An 18,151-nucleotide genomic window follows, 5' to 3' on the forward strand; every position below is an offset into this window, starting at 1 on the left:
AACTCTTGATACTTATAATAATCTTTTGGGTTGTTATATTAATTGTTTTGTTTATATACAACTGATCAAATTAGGGCTATACACCTGCCGGTCCTTGATAATTCTGAAGATTTTTTTGATGTTGCTACCATGGAAGATGGTCCCTTAACAGTGAAGAATATGTATCAGCTTTTAGAGGAGGAGCATGATGCGAGTGAGAGCAAGGATTGGAGGATTATTTGGAGAATGAAAGTTCCCGAGAGGGTGAAGTGCTTTGTTTAGTTGATTATGCATGATAGATTACTCACAGGGGGAAAAACCAATTCTTTTGGGCTTGGGAGTGCGAGCTGTAGGTTATGTGGTTGCTACAAGGAAGATACTCTCCATGTTTTGCGAGATTGCAAACTGATGCAGGAGGTTTGGAATCATCTTGTCCCGGGCAACATGCGTCGAGATTTCTTCAGTGGTGAGCTGCATAATTGGATTAATATTAATATGGATCAGACCCTTGTTTGTGTTTTTCAAGTCGAAGATATCTGGTGTCACTTTTGGGCTACTACTTGTCATGCCATTTGGGAGTGGAGGAATAGGCAAATCCATGATGAACACTTTGTGAGACCTTTTTTCACGCAGGATGTTATTGTCAACAGGATTAGAGATTACAAAGTAGCAATGTGTAACAACAATATTATGAAGCTGAACAGAGTTGAGAAAAGGATTAAATGGGAGGCTCCTAGGAGTGAGTTTGTCAAAGTTAATGTCGACGGAGCTCATACTTCGCATGGTGGTTCTGGTTGTGGTGGGTTAATTCGAGATGAAGCTGGAGGTTGGTGTGGAGGTTTTGCGAAAGGTGTGGGAACTAGCAGTCCATTGATAGCGGAGCTTTGGGGAATTTTATAAGGTCTCAAGGTGGTGAGGGAGCTTGGATATCACAAGGTGATGATTGAATCTGATTCGAAGGAACCTGTTGAGCTTTGCAATACTAGCAACAATGGAAGACGGATTAGCTGCAGACTTATATGGCACATTCATGTGGAAATAGCAAAGAAGGAAAGAGTGGAGATATTGGATATGTTTAGGGAGGTCAATGTTTGTGCTCATCAGTTGGCTTTGCATGGGAAATTACTTGGAGGCGATATCAAAGTGTTTATGGAGATGCCTCCTTGGCTTAGTGTTTTTATTAATAGAGATCAACAGGGGATGTGGTACTCTAGGGCTATTTATCTGTAGTTTTTTCTTTTCTTGGGCTTAGGCCCTCCATTCAACAAAAAAAAATGTTATGCATAGGATCAAGCGACCTTTCATATCTTTAATTCCTTTTGTTTGATCAATTTGATTGTTTTTAGCTCTTCATAGCGAAACTTGGATATTTTGCTTTGAGCTTCCTTCTTGACTGGTGATACTTTAAGTAAATTTTTTCTTGTTGAGTTTTCATCATCAAAACCTTTGGAAGACTTTAACCTACACAACAAATAGAACCACAATATTCGCCTTTTTGTTGATAACAATGCAAATGTTGAGGAGGTTTAAAACTAGAAACACATAGATGAAAAAACAACTATCTTCATTAACGTATTCTGTTTCATATGAATAATGAAACACTTGTTTGTTTCTTGTTATAACAGGAGACAAGCAAGTGATACGTACCGTTGGTACTTTTCTGATTAAACTACAACCAGAATAAGAGTACTCAAATAAATAACCAGTCCCTTTGAGGTAGGGGTGTGCATGGTTGGTTATTTTCAAAAACCAAATCATAACCATTTTAAAACCATTTAAATAGGTTGGATTTATAACCATAACTACATTTTAATCAAAACTGGTTATAAAACCGGTTATAAATTTGGTTATGATTATATAACCGTTTTTTTTTTTAAAAATCCAGTTTTTAAATTTTTCTTCCGAATTTTTTTATAAAAAAAAATCATTTATTTTGAGAATTAAAATATTTGTATTTGGATAATAACCGGATTATAACCGAATCCAAAATAATTTAACCAATTAATAACCATTTAATTATATCCGGATTATATGAATAGATAATCAAACCATTGATAACTAAATCGGTTAATAACCATTCAATTATATCCAGATATTTAAAAGTGGTTTGGATTTGGTTATGGATTTGGACATCAGAATCGGATATTTTGCACACCCCTACTTTGAGGTTCCATAAATTTATAAGTGATGTGCTAATTGGTACTTCATAATGCATTTGACCGCAAAATGTGTGATATATTCATTGGAACTTGCTTAAAAACATGCACACAAACAGACAACTAACACAATATCATGACAAGATGCAATAAGATAAAGAAAGGAAACAACCATACCTTAATTTTCCCTTTCTTCAACTACTTTACCTACCTCATCCTTATCCAGATTGCATGGAGTGCTAATGGGAGTTGAGACAGGTTTTGTTTTTTCCATACCAAATCTTTTTAGGGTTAAATATACAATACCCCATGTAATATTGGCGAAGTTCGCTTTATCCCCTTATAAAAAAAATTGGATAACCCCCTTGAAATGTTAAAATTCTATGTTTTTGTCCCCTAAGTACACAAGTTATCCCTGTAATATTTTTTTATTTACCCCTCAAATTCAGTGTTTAATTTTTACACTTAGGGAGAATCCAAAAAAATGGGTGATTCAAAAAAATATATAAAAGGGGTAAATTGATATTAATCCATCTTTTAATAGCTCTTTACTATATTTAGTTTGATTGATGAAAGAATCTTTCTTTGATTGATGACTTTGTAACTCAATAAAATATTGAAACTCTTTCATCATAGACATTTCCAATGTTAGATATACGGTATGATAATCCTGGATATCTTCAAGAATCGTGTTCGTTCACTTTCCGAACAACGTATTTCGACCCTATTCTTGTCTGGGTTCACGAAATCTTTGCGGGGATAATTCTCGAAGAACAATCTGTTTCTGACAATAGAGAACAGATCAGAATGTAGAGAGGAAGTCTGTAATTTCGTGTCCCAAATCGAGACCAAAAGACTCCTTATATAGGAGACCAATAATAGAAACGAACAGACACACCTTTTCGGAAAACAGTTATGTCTGTTGGAACGGGTGCAACTATTCAAACGAATTGTTATGTCCGTTGAGAAAGGGTGCACTACCCTAACTCGTTTCAAACTTAACGCATAATTGCATTAGTCTGTAGTAAATCACATTACTACCAAAATCCATTGATGATACTAAAATCACCAACAAACTCTCCCCATTTTAGTATAATCCTTGATTTACTTTACAGGTATAACGATCAAACAAATGCATAGAAGAAAATGTCTTACGATTGAATTTTCATCTTAGTACAAATACACATTCTAAATATTCGAAAATCGGGGTGTCATAATGATTGAACCCGTCAATCCATTTGAATATCTAAAGATATAGTACACATATGTTTCTTACAATACTCTACTATTCATACTTGACGCTTTACAAGCCATGTGTCCTTATCCATTAATAAGCATATAGGAAGCCAAGTCCAAGCTTCTTGAAGCGGCAAAACTTCATGCTCACATAGGTGATCCTTTTAATCTTGCACCTGCATTAGCAATTTTTCAAAAGAACCATTAAGAAGATATACTTCAACCTAGCCATCACTTGCAGGTCTGAGCACATACCTTGGGAAGATAAACACAATTGCTCCAATCTTTAACTATGATCTTTCCACATTGAATTCTGCTTCTAACGTTGTATTAGAAGGGAATTGGGTATACCATAACTAATAGATTTAAATGGACTTTAATCCCATCCCAATTACCGACTTCTTCACTAAGTCTCTAGCTAACCCCTTCGTCAAGTGGTCAGCTAAGTTTTGTTGCGACCGAACAAACTCAATAGATATCACCCCATTCATGATTAATTCCCTAATCATACTATGTCTAATACCCAAATGTCTAGACTTTCCATTATATATTTGACTATATGCTTTAGCGAGTGTGGCACTGCTATCACAACGGATAGAAATTGGTGATATCGGTTTAGGCCATATCGGAATCTCATATACCAAGTTCCTTAGCCATTCTGCTTCTTTACCAGCAGCTAATTCTACAAACTCAGATTCCATTGTGGAACTAGTTATACATGCTTGCTTCTTGGAAGCCCGTGAGATGGCACCTCCCCCAAGCAAGAACACCCATCCACTTGTAGAGGATGAATCTTCAACATTATTTATCCAACTAGCATCCGAATAACCCTCTAACACCGAAGGAAATCCCATATATGACAATCCATAATTCATAGTACCCTTCAAGTACTTGAATACCCTAGTTATCGCATGCCAATGATGTATACTAGGATTACTAGTAAATCTGCTCAACTTTCCAACCGCATACGCAATATCCGGTCTAGTGCTAATCATAGCATACATCGAAGAGCCTATAGCTCTTGAGTATTCGAGTTGATCCACAGGTTTACCTGTATTTGGCATAACCTTTTCTCCCGGATCCATGGGAGTACTTACTGGAGAACAATTTTCATAATTGAACTTCTTGAGTATTTTCTCAATGTAATGAGATTGCGTAATTACAATCCCCTTATTTTCCCGTTTAATCTTAATACCAAGAATAACGTCCGCTTCTCCCATATCCTTCATGGAGAACTTTGATGACAAGAAATTCTTTGTTTTATCAACTTGATTTTGGTCGGTGCCAAAGATCAACATGTCATCAACATATAGACAAATGAAAACTTCTTTACCGGATGTATCAAATTTGCTATATACACATTTGTCAGCTTGGTTTAGAATGAAACCATTAGACAAAACAACCTCATCAAACTTTTGATGCCATTGCTTCGGAGCTTGTTTCAGCCCATACAACGACTTAACTAGCTTACACACTTTGTGCTCATTACCAGGCATTACAAATCCTTCAGGTTGCTTCATATACACTTCTTCTTCCAAATCACCATTCAAAAATGCTGTTTTGACATCCATTTGATGAATCACTAGATTATGAATAGCCGCCAAGGCAATCAACAATCTAATAGTAGTGATACGGGCAACAGGAGCATAGGTATCGAAATAATCAATCCCTTCTTTTTGTCTGAAGCCTTGGATAACTAATCTAGCTTTAAACTTGTCAATTGTATCATCGACTTTCATCTTCCTTTTGAAGATCCATTTGTAACCCAATGGTTTGCAGCCTGGTGGTAAATCAGATAATACCCAAGTATTATTTTCCATGATAGAACCAATCTCTTCATCAATTGCTTCTTTCTAAAAAACAGAATCTCGAGATTTCACAGCTTCATCATACGTTCTTGGATCCTCCTCTATACTATAGCAATAATAGTATGGAGTCTCAATCTGATCTTTTGATCCCTCAACTAAATATATTTGAAAATCAAATCCATAAGATCTAGATTTTCTAGCTCTTTTGCTTCTACGGGGTTCAAGTGTCTCACTTGGTACATCATTTGAATGATCATCCCTTAGAGATTCATCTGAATTAGGTATAGATATCTTTGGTCTAGGTATAGAAGAGAAACAATTCTCATCAAATATGGCATCTCTTGATTCTATAATCGTGTTAATAGAAATCGAGTCATTAGGTTCTATAACATAAAACCTATAAGCCTTGGAGTGTTCAGCATATCCAACAAAGATGCAACCTACACCCTTTTCGCCCAAAGTTTTCCTTTTTGGGTCTGGGAGTCTAACCACGACCCTACAGTCCCAAACACGTAGAAATGTTAAGTTGGGTCTTTTCTTATACCAAAGTTCATATGGGGTAGTCTTGTTCCTTTTATTAGGAACCCTATTTAACAAATAACAAGCCGTTAACATAGCTTCTCCCCAAAACCCTTCACTCAAACCAGAGTAAGATAACATGGCATTTACCATTTCTTTAAGAACTCTATTTTTCCTTTCAGCCACACCGTTTTGTTGAGGTGTATAAGGTGTAGTAGTCTCATGAATGATTCCTACGGATTGGAAAAATACAGGATCATAATATTCACCACCTCTATCGGTACGTAATGTTTTAATCAGCACATTCCGTTGCACTTCAACTTCAGTTTAATAAATTTTGAATTTATCTAAGGCTTCGTCCTTAGCGTGCAACAAATAAACATAGCAGAATCTAGATGCATCATCTATGAAAGTGACAAAATATTTTTTATTTCCTAATGATGGAGTAGCATGCAAATCACATAAATCACTATGTATTAATTCAAGAATGACAGATTTCCTTGTTATACTTTTAAAAGGTTGCCTAGTGATCTTTGTTAACATGTAAGTTTTACACTTTTCGTTATTTTCATCAAAAACAGGAATTAAATCGTTTTTAGACATTTCATGCATTCTTTTATAATGTACATGTCCTAGACGAGCATGCCATAACGAAAAATTGATAACATTCGAAGAAGACATAAATATAGAACCAGAATCTTTAGGAACTCCATTCAAATTCATCATAAACATTCCATTATTATAATAACCAAATCCTACAAACACACCAGACTTCGATAAAATATATTTATCGGATTCACACACTTGCTTGTATCCAAGCTTATTCAATACAGGACCAGAAATTAAATTCTTACGTAACTTAGGAACATACAATACATTAAACAAAGTAATAGTCTTTCCAGAACTGAATTCTAGCACCACGTTTCCTTTGCCTTCAACGGGAGCAAAATGATCATCTCCCATGTATAGAACAGAACCATCTTCCACTGGAACAAGATTCTTGAACCAGAAACGATCCTTGCAAACATGTGTTGTGGCGCCAGAATCAATCCACCACGCGATAGCATCATCCTTGGTTTTCGGATTGGTCCTTAGACCCCATTCCTGAACCACTTGCATTCGCGTTGTCGTGCTTTTTTCCGAAACGACAATCCTTCTTGAAGTGGCCTGTTCTGCCGCACTTCCAGCATTCTAGTTTCGGTTTCTTGTTAACACCGAAATTGCCCTTTTTGTTATTGAAAGCACGTTTCTTTCCTTTGTTTTTGTTGTTATCGTTCTTACCACACTCTTCGATCATATTAACCGAGGGTCCAGCAATTTCTTTGCCTTTTCCTTTGTTATCCTCATGCGCTCGTAGAGATTCCTCTATGCGCAAGTGACTTCCAAGTTGGATCGAAGACAGTTCGTATTTTCCATGTTTCAGATTTGTGTTTGAAATTCTTCCATGAAGGAGGCAACTTGTCTATGATGCTTGAGACAGATATTGTTTCATCCATCTTCAATCCATGTAGTGTGAACTGTCCAAGGATTCGGAGGAGTTCATTGAATTGTTCCATGACAGACCTCGATTCAACCATTTTGTAATTGTTGAAATCGGTCACCAGGAACTTTTTACTGGATGAGTCCTCTTCCATGTACTTGGCTTCGAGACAATCCCACAATTCCTTTGCAGATTCAACATTTTGGTAAATATCAAATAAGGGATCAGACATACCGTTAAGAATGTGCCCTCTGCATATGTAGTCGTCGTTCTCCCACTTTGATCGGCGTCTCAGATTTTCTACCGTGTCATCTTCCTCAAATTCTGGAATTGGTGTAGACAGGACGTGCACCACCTTCAACGTTGTCAACATGAAATGCATCTTCTTCTGCCAACGCCTGAAGTCTTGTCCTTGAAACTTGTCCAATTTTCCGAAACTCTTAGTCATCTCCTTGACGGTGCTTCCTCCTCCAGCCATGATTATCAGAATAATACTTTGTTCGTTTATTAGATATACGGTATGATAATCCTGGATATCTTCAAGAATCGTGTTCGTTCACTTTCCGAACAAAGTATTTCGACCCTATTCTTGTCTGGGTTCACGAAATCTTTGCGGGGATAATTCTCGAAGAACAATCTGTTTCTGACAATAGAGAACAGATCAGAATGTAGAGAGGAAGTCTGTAATTTCGTGTCCCAAATCGAGACCAAAAGACTCCTTATATAGGAGACCAATAATAGAAACGAACAGACACACCTTTTCGGAAAACAGTTATGTCTGTTGGGACTGGTGCAACTATTCAAACGAATTGTTATGTCCGTTGGGAAAGGGTGCAACTATTCAAACGAATTGCGGGACAGCGCGCTGCCCCTTGGACCCCGGCAGGGCGCTGTCCCGCACCCCGCCAGGGGCTACGCCCCTTGGAACCCCGTATCTATTGTTCATATTCAATTACACGTTTGGCTCGACGAGCGTGCACTCCGCACTACCCTAACTCGTTTCAAACTTAACGTATAATTGCATTGGCCTATAGTAAATCACATTACTACCAAAATGCATTGATGATACTAAAATCACAAACATCCAATTCATTATGCATCTTATAAAAAAAATCCTTGTACAAAGACCCGTTAATAGAACCAAAAATAATATCATCAAAATATATTTTAATCAAATTCATTCAAATTTTTTCACTAAAAACAAAATTTCAGAACCTTATATCTAAATTTTCTTCCTATCTAATAAAAATGTTCACTTTTAACCATCTCTCAACCGACTTGGTATTTTAAGCCCTTCTCAATCAATATTAATAGAATAAATTGAGAGTGTAATACAATTGATAAACGGTGTAGAAAAAATTGAAAAGTCATTTCACATCACAATAGTCACAATGAACATTAGAACAATCACAACTGTAATGTAATCTTATCCATGACTGCAACTCTGATTTAAAACTATGCATTAAGCAACTTCAAATTCCTATATCACAACCTAATCATTTTAGTCATTATTGTCTTGTATATATCTGCGATTTTTTTTAAATGCCACACATATGAAAAGAAAACACCACAATACCACTAGTTGTAAAAAAATTTTATAAAATGCCCCTTTTTCATGATTTGGTTCGTCCAAGGTCTGGACGACATGATGAACCTTTTCTTTTTCAGTTGAGGTTCGGCCAGAGGTTGGCCGACCCTGTACTGGGTGTTTGTTTTTTGCGTTTTTTTTAAATTTTAAATAAATAAATAATATTTTTGTTTATAAATAATATTAATTATTTATTTAAATTATTAAAATTTATGCCTTTTTATTATACTCGTTTCACCGGATTGACCATTTTAACACTGATCTTATTATGCTAAATTAATTTAATTTATAAAATATTTTATTAATTGATTTATTATAAAACAATAATTCAATTAAATTTTTTATTAATTATTTATTTAACTAAAATAATATTTTAATTTGTCTCGAATTATTTGTCCTTTTAGAATATCAATGTGATATTTATTATTTATTTCCACTAAGTTGTCTTTATTTATTGTATTTTAATTCATATAACTATTCAACTATCTGTTATTAATAAGGTTATTTTAGTAAATGATATTCATTCTATCATTAAAATCAACACAATTAATCATTATTTTAAAAAGTGTGAAAAATTGCAAAGAGGACACCTATTGTGAGACGGAGGGAGGAACTTTTTAAAAAAATATTGTATGTATCCTATGTAATATTTTCTTTATTTAGAATTCTTAATCAGTGTCCGCGGCACTGGTTAGCATGAGCGTTATATTAAATTCACTTAATATTTTGAATAAATAATTAATATTATTTATTAAAAAATATTATTTATTTATTTATTTATTTATTTATGTTTTCAATACATTTAATACACATATTTTTAGAATTAATTTATCTTTTCAATCTCTTAAATAATGTTCAACTTACATTTTTATTCTCTTAACCAGTGTCCATATAACATTCGTTAGCATTTCTCTTAATATGATATTAAAATAGTATTTTAGTAAAATAAATTATTAATAAAAAAATTTAATTGAATTATTGTTTTATAGTAAATTAATTAATAAGATATTTTATTAATTAAATTAATTTAGTATAATAAGATCGGTGTTTCAATGGTCGATCTGGTGAAACGAGTATACCAAAAAGACATAAATTTTAATATTTTAAATAAATAATTTATATTATTTATAAACAAAAATATTATTTATTTAAAATAAATAAACGCAAAAAAACACCCGGTACAGTGTCGGCCAACCCCTGACCAAACCCAGCTGAAAAAGAAAAGGTTCACCTGATTGTCCAGATCTTGGACGAACCAAAACAATGAAAAGGGATATTTTAGAATTTTTTTTACAACTAGTGGCATTGTGGTGTTTTCTTTTTCACTTTGGATCTTCTTCTTCATTTTTCTCTCCTTCCCTCTCCATCCTCTCTATCTCTCTCTTAATTTCATTCTCTCTCTTGATTATATTTTGTTTTTTAATGATGAATGAGAGTGAAATTAAGAGAGAGATAGAGAGGATGGAGAGGAAAGGAGAGAAAAATGAAGGAGAGGATCCAAGTCCTTTCTTTTCATATGTGTGGCATTCTCATAAAAAAAAATCTATATCGGTTGCTGCATCATGGGAGAGTATCCAATCAAGTCATTCAAAAAGTTAAACAAATCAACATTTAAGGTACAGTTAAATGCATCATTTCATCATCAGGTTCGTTCACATAAAACAATAAAATGAAACATATTGACACTTCAAAATTTTTATTTAATAAATAAGAAAACGTATATATATATATATATATATATATATATATATATATATATATATATATATATATATATATATAATTACACTGCAGCAGAATCAATAGGTATCAAGTTGAAAAGGTTCATAAAATGCATTTGTTGGGAGCAGATCCCAAATGTTCTCCATCATCTGAGGAGTCAAAAGTACATCTTCATCAAAACTCTCATAAGAGCATCCTCCACCAGGTTTCACCACTTGATCATCAGAATACACAAGAGGAGGCACTGTCACAACCGTGTGATCATTTTCATCACAACCCATTATAATATTCTCACACCCAGTCCCAGAGTCAGTAACACTATTATCCCCATCGTACACTTGAAATTTTGAAGGATCCGGCGGCGAATCAGCGTACTGACCAGTGAGTTCTTGGACCAGTGCCATAAAGTGAGAGGCGCTGGTCTTAACCTTCATAGGGTTGGAAATATAAACTACTTTGATGGGTTTGTTGTTTTTCCTTTTGGATTTGGTTATTTTGGTTGGTGTTTTTTGTTGTAGAGAATTAATCACTGAGTTTGTGCTGCTAGTGCTAATGGTGTCCATGGATTTGTTGAAGATAACAAGTGAAGATGAAATGAAGGGTATTGGGCGTGGGTGTGTGTGTCCGGGGAAAATGAAAGAAGAAAATAATTGTGATTTAATGGAAAGTTAAATGGCTGGCGAGGGCTATAGGCCTAATGCAAGTTACAGCCGACACTAGGCGCGCGTGCTGTGTCCCTCTTTTCCTCATTATTTTATTTATTCTTTCACGATTTATTTTTTGTAAGTCATCTATCTTTAAACAAATAAAAATAATAATGCTTGAACTGACCCAACATGTATAGAAATTTAAGATAAATTATAAATAAGTTTTTGAAAAAAAACAAAAAATTTTACTTTTTCTTTTTAAGATAAGAATTTATTTATTATATTATAATTTTCAAGAATACATTTTTTATAATTATAATATGAGAAAAAAAATGTACACTGACATTGTAAAATAATTTTACACTGTCAGTCAATCACGGCCATGTTAAATGTCAAGTCATACTGTTATTTTTCAAAAAAATTATGTGACATGACTCATTGATGAATCTCAAATGACAGTTTAAAATTATTTTACATTATCAAGACACTACCATTAACCTCTTATTTTATATATATATATATATATATATATATATATATATATATATATATATATATATATATATATATATATATATATATATATATAGTTTTTAGTTAGTCCCTATAAAAAAATTATATTTTAATTTTTATAAAATTAATTTTTTATTATGTTTTAATTCTTCTAATAGAATAAAACTATATGGATAACTAATTTTGTGGGAGTAAAACATAATTTTTTTATAAAAATTAAAACTAAAAATTAATAGTGTAGGAATTGAAAAACATATTTAATCCTATTAAAAAACTCTAAACTACAAGTTTAATAACACTTACAAAGCAGAATTTGCTTTATTAAAGTAAAGTTTAAAGCTCTTTTTCTAAACTCACCATACTTTAAATTCTTTCTAAAGAAAATCCACTTTAGAAGCTCAAGATTGTGCTTAATCCAAAAACAATCAATGTGAGTGAAAAATAACACTCCAAAATCCCAACAGTTTAGATGTGTTATCCACGCGCGGGTAGGATGTGAGAATGTAACAAATGCATTAACGATGACGCCGCGTGGCAAGTAATTAAGGTGACAGATAAATATGATGACGCCAGCAGTGGGACTCTATATGACGTCATCAGACCCTAGTTTCCACTTGCTACTTTATTTATTTAAAAATAAAATAAAAAAGATTAAACCATCAAAATATTGAAATAGAAAATATCGAAGTTATGTCACCGAACGAACGGTTTTCAACCCCAAGTTGTGTTGAGCCTGGCATATCAAAATCCTCAATCATTCAATCAATGTACTTACACTTGCTCACTCTAAGCATCGCAATGGAAATCCAACTATTCATTCTTAATAAATAATTCCAATATTCCAAAATGTTAGTATTTCTTTTTTAAACAGCGAAAAATATTAATATCAAAGCGATGCCACAGAAACAGCAATAGTACATAATACTACATAATTAAGCATGTACTGCACTAACAACTAGATGCACCAGCCACTAAATACATAAAACTACATAAACACATCAATTTCTGACATAATTAAGCCTTTAAAAAAAAACAACCAATTACACCAACAATTTGAAGTAAATCTTAAGAAAACTCTAAAAAAAATGCAAACTCTAAATGACCCTACTCGGGAGTCATGCCAATTCGACTAATGAGTATAATTCTGAAATTGAACCGAAACATTTAAAACCATCGAGACGAAATTTTAATACCTCCAAATATATCCCAGAACTACCAAAACAAAAACGAGATTATTCAGTAGTAGGAGAAAAACTTGGTGCATTTGGAAATAATATTTTAAAAATTGAATCGAATTGATCGGTTCAACCGGTTGGAGCGCGAACAGGAACTGAATTTGGTCCGGTTAATCTTTCAAAACTGTTAGGGGATAAAAACTAGAATAAAATTGAAAAAATTGGATTGAACCGTTCAAAACCGTTCGAGAAAAAAAAATCAGAGCCGGTTTTATAAAAATGTCTGGTTCAAAATTGTTCTAGTAAAGAACATATTTTAGATAATCTTCCTGATGGAGATCACACGAGACCACAATTGTACTATAAATGAGATAATTGATGTGTTTTTAAGGAGAGATAGGTGGTGTCAGCCATTGTTGGACTGTCCCTCATCCTTCACGATTATACTCCTTTTTATGTTATTCATGTGTTTTCTTCTCTCTCCCTTACAATAACCTTAAGCCTTCTTTTATAACCAGACTCCTAGATGCCCAAAAATTGTGGTGTTTTAACAGGGTTTAATAACCATTAACCACTCGTAACTATCCTAATTGTTAATCGTTTGTAACAGATCCGACCAGTGTTTTAAAAACTGGACCGAACCGGCCGGTCGAACCGGTTGAACCGGGACCGGCCAGGTAGCCGGTCTGGTTCAATAGTTGGATCGGGAATGTCATTGAACCGGTGTGAACCGGTCAAAACCGGTATAACCCGCTAAAACCGGGAAAACCGACGGTTTTTGTGAACTGGTGGTTTAAATGCATTTTTTAATTTTTTTAATTTTTTTTAATTTTAAAAAATTAAAACAATGTCATTTTGACTATTTTAATTAAAAATTAATATAAAAAAATAAAATTAAAAAAATAAAAAAATGGTTGTAGATGCGGTTGATTTTGTTACAGATGATTTTGATATTGAAGAAGGAGATTCCAACATTGAAACAATTTTTCTTTTATTGAAATTAAATTTAGTAGACAATGAAATTATTTTGTTATAAATTATTCAATTAAACTATGGAATTTTTTTAAAAAATAACCATGTATTAAAAAAAATTACGCAAATAACCACGTTTCGAAAAAAATTACGCAAATAACCAGGTTTCTGAAACCCTTAACACCAAGGCGCCATCTCACTTGGCTTATTCCCTTTTTTTTACTCCTAGGCGCCATCTGACATGGCACACTCAGTCCCAATAAGCCATGTCAAATGACGCCTCCCTTCAACTTTTAGGAGGAGGAGCCATCTCATATGGCGCCTCCTTGTATATTTTTGTTCAATTTTCCATTTGAAAATGCACCAAGGCGCCATCTGAGATGGCTTATTGCAGAAAAGTTGTACATAGGAGCCATCCCAAATGGCACCTCCCTTCATCTGATACAATGGTGGCGCCATCTCACATGGCGCCTTGGTGTCAATGTTTTCTGAAACTTGGTTATTTGCGTAATTTTTTCCGAAGTATGGTTATTTGCGTAATTTTTTTCTAATACATGGTTATTTTAAAAAAAAATCTAAACTATGTTGTAATTAAACTTTTGTTTATATTTTATAATTATGTACTATTTGATTGTGTGTGATAACTATGTGTAAAATTTGAATTTAAATTATGAACTTGTGAATTTTTTTATAATATGATATTTTCAAAAAATTTAAGTACTAATTATATTTTGTAGGGACTGAATCATCTGGTTCGACAGATTTTATACTTATATAAGTTTGTTATAACGACCGGTCTATTCAACCGAGTTATCCGGTTTAACCCGGTTTAGTCATGCGGTTCGACCAGTGACCCAGTGGTTCGACCAATAAACCAGTGACCCAGTACCCTCACCGGTTTGATGTCCGGTCCGGTTTTTAAAACATTGGATCCGACCATTAACAATTTGGAACAAAATCGACCATTTAATTTCTCATAACGGCTCCGAAAAGTGGACAATTCTTCAAGAACCCGACCCCTTGATCCCGAAATGAGCTCAGAAATTGTCGTCCGATCTCATAAATTTTTTGGGATGCACAAATATCCAAACTTAAAACCCGGCCCCTACAATCATACAAACTTTTTAAATTATATCACTCTGTTTTGGTTTTTCTTTCAACCACGCTCCATCATCATCATCATGTCGTCTCTTTCAAACATACTCACGTGTTCAACTCAGTATTGGTTGTCATTGAACTCAACATCTCTAATCTCTCATACATGTTCTTAAAAGCATTGTACCACAACTCACTCCTTTTTGTATTAATTTTCCACTTCCATTTTCATAAGAGAGGGTTGTTGAAATTTTTTAAATTTCTAACTCCCAACACCCTTCGCCTAAAGCCCTACACTTCTTCTCCCAATGGACCCAATTGATTTTCCTCTCGTTCCCTCTCCCACCCCATAAAATTGTTTGAAAATAGATTCAAGCTTAGAGATAATACATGTCGGAGCCTTGAATAATAAGAGAAAGTATACCAGAAGCTCATAAAGGTATGATTTTAATATCACCACTTGACCACCAATATATAAATGTTGATTCCTCCGTCTAGATAGTCTTGTTCTAACAGCTTCAATCACTGGTTACCAAGTTTCCAATCTCTTTGGATTAGCTCCGATTGAGTGTCCAAGATATTTTAATGGAATTGAGTCTAAAAACTAAAAAGCTGAGTGCGCATATAAACAATCAGTCATTTGGAGTACCATAAACTCATAAGTGATATGCTAGTGAGGTACCTCATAATATGTTTGACTACAAAGAGGTGGAATTCATTGGAGTTTACTTGAAAACATGCACACATACAGACAACAAACACAATATCAAAACGAACACAATATCAAAATGAGATGCAGTAAGATAAAGAAGGAAACAAAGCATACCTCGATACTTTCTTTCTTCAACTACTTTGCCTACCTCGTTTTTATCCATAATGCATAAAGTCCGATGCCCATGGGAGTTGAGAAATGTTTTGTTTTTTCCATACTAAATCTCTTTAATAGCTTTTTACAATATTTAGTTAGATTGGTAATATTCTTCTGATCAATGAATTTGTAACCCAATAAAATATCAAAACACCCCATCATAGACATTTCGAAAAAATTATACATTATATTAAAAAAATCCTTGCACAATTACTAGTTAGAAGCACCGAAAATAATATCATCGACAGTATTATAAAAATCAAAATTCAGAACCCTAAATTTAAATCGTCTTCCTAGCTAATGAACCTTTTTAACTATTAACAATCTATCAAAAATGTATTTCAAACTCATCTCAATCAATATTAAAAGAATAAATCAAGATAAACAGTATAATGAAAAATTATTTCACATTGCAATAGTCGCAATGAACATCAAGAGTAATCGCAATTGCAACCTCAACTGCTACTCCAACTCCAATTTAAAACTATGCATTAAGCAACTTTAAATCCCTATATCACGACCTAACTATTTTAGTCATTAATCTTGTATATATATAATCTGCTGCATCATGCGAGACTATCCAAGTCATTAAAAAATTGAACAAAGTATCAACATTTAAGGTACAGTTAACTGCATCATTCATAAGGTTTAGAAGCAATAAAATGACATATACTGAGATTTCTAGAGATTTATTATATAGTTACTATGTTTTCAGAGAATATGTAAATATAGGGTATCTTCTTGAGCTTACCAATTAATATATATAATTATACTGAAGCAACAGAATCAATAGGTATCAAGTTGAAAAGGTTCATAAAATGCACTTGTTGGAAGCAGATCCCAAATGTTCTCAACCATCTGAGGAGTCAAAAGTACATCTTCATCAAAACCCTCATATGAGCATCCTCCACCAGCTTTCACCACTTGTTCATCAGAATCCACAAGAGGAGGCACTGTCACAACAGTGTGATCATTTTCATCACAACCCATTATAATATTCTCACACCCAGTCCCAGAGTCAGTAACGCTACCATCCTCGCCGTACACTTGAAATTTTGAAGGATCCAGCGGCGATTCAGCGTACTGGCCCGTGAGTTCTTGGACCAGTGCCATAAAGTCAGAGGCACTGGTCTTAACCTTCATAGGGTTGGAAATATAAACCACCTTGATGGGTTTGTTGGTTTTCTTTTTGGATTTGGTTATTTTTGCTGGTGTCTTTTGTTGTAGAGAACTAATCACTGAATTTGTGCTGCGAGTGGTAATGGTGTCCATGGTTGTTTGCAGCAAAGCTAGTAGTACTGTATTGGGTTTGGTTTTGTTGAAGATAATAATGATTTAGTGAAGATGAATGAAGGGTTATTGGGCATGGATGTGTGTCCGGTAAAATGAAAGAAGAAAATAATTGTGATTTAATGGAAAATTAAATGGAGAGTGAGGGCTATAGGCCTAATGCAAGTCACAGCCGACACTAGCCGCGCGTGGTGTGCACTTTTTTTCTCATTATTTTATTCGTTCTTTGACAGTTTTTTTGTGCAAGAAGTCAACGTGCAACTAAAAATATTAACCTCGGGAATTGAAAAAAAATAGTTGTTTCAATTCATACAAAATTGTCACAAAAAAATTGACAACATGGTTTACATAATCTTTTAGAGAAAAAGGATTATGCACTCTAAAATATTTTTACACTGTCAACCAATCACAACCATGCATTCAATTAAAACACAATTTTAATTTAAAAAAATTAATATGACATGGCAAGTGTGAAGATTTTGATTGGATGTATGTGTAAAATTTGTTTACACTGTCAGTGCACTACCTTTAAACTCAATCTTTTATAGTACTTTAATGAATAATATGTAAGTGATTTTGTATGTGTTTTCAACAAATGGATAATATTTTAAAATGTTACTTTGATTAACTCAAATTATTAAATAGCTTTTGAAAAATAATAAAAAATTTACTTTTTCTTTTTAAGATAAGAATTTATTAATTATATTTTAATTTTCAAGAAGAAGTTTTTGTATAATTATAATATATAATAAAATAAGAATTTATATTATTTTGAAATAAGATTTTTTTTCATATTAAATAGATACATAAAGAAGTATATTTCCATGTTCATTTGGCTTGTTCAATATTTGATTGGATAGAAAATGTTATAGTTTTTTGTTTTAAAGATAAAATTTTAGTGATTAATTATTAATGTATATTTATACTATAGTTAAAATTTGAACCCTACACTTTCAATTTCTTTAAAACTAATATATATATATATATATATATATATATATATATATATATAGAGAGAGAGAGAGAGAGAGAGAGAGAGAGAGAGAGAGAGAGAGAGAGAGAGAGAGAGAGAGAGAGAGAGAGAGAGAGAGAGAGAGAGAGAG

The 18,151-nt window shown here is 33.3% G+C and overlaps 2 protein-coding genes across 2 annotated transcripts; both read right to left on the reverse strand.

The window, feature by feature from the left end:
• Positions 1-10,474: 10,474 nt before the first annotated feature.
• LOC131622145 (uncharacterized) lies at positions 10,475-11,155 on the reverse strand. Its single transcript, XM_058893177.1, has one exon. It carries the CDS (start codon positions 11,049-11,051, stop codon positions 10,566-10,568), a length of 486 nt encoding a protein of 161 aa, XP_058749160.1. The 5' UTR covers positions 11,052-11,155; the 3' UTR covers positions 10,475-10,565.
• Positions 11,156-14,323: 3,168 nt separating this feature from the next.
• Positions 14,324-17,133, reverse strand: LOC131622146 (sigma factor binding protein 2, chloroplastic-like). The gene has a single exon (XM_058893178.1). The coding sequence runs from the start codon at positions 17,028-17,030 to the stop codon at positions 16,545-16,547; it is 486 nt and encodes a 161-aa protein (XP_058749161.1). The 5' UTR covers positions 17,031-17,133; the 3' UTR covers positions 14,324-16,544.
• Positions 17,134-18,151: the final 1,018 nt, after the last annotated feature.

The sequence above is a fragment of the Vicia villosa genome, unplaced genomic scaffold (genome assembly GCF_029867415.1).
Source record: "Vicia villosa cultivar HV-30 ecotype Madison, WI unplaced genomic scaffold, Vvil1.0 ctg.000025F_1_1, whole genome shotgun sequence".
Taxonomy (NCBI): Eukaryota; Viridiplantae; Streptophyta; class Magnoliopsida; order Fabales; family Fabaceae; genus Vicia; species Vicia villosa.

What these genes read in the sequence shown, in the direction of transcription:
- LOC131622145 (XM_058893177.1), bottom strand. Translation starts at nt 11,051, where the DNA reads ATGGACACCATTAGCACTAGCAGCACAAACTCAGTGATTAATTCTCTA.
- LOC131622146 (XM_058893178.1), bottom strand. Translation starts at nt 17,030, where the DNA reads ATGGACACCATTACCACTCGCAGCACAAATTCAGTGATTAGTTCTCTA.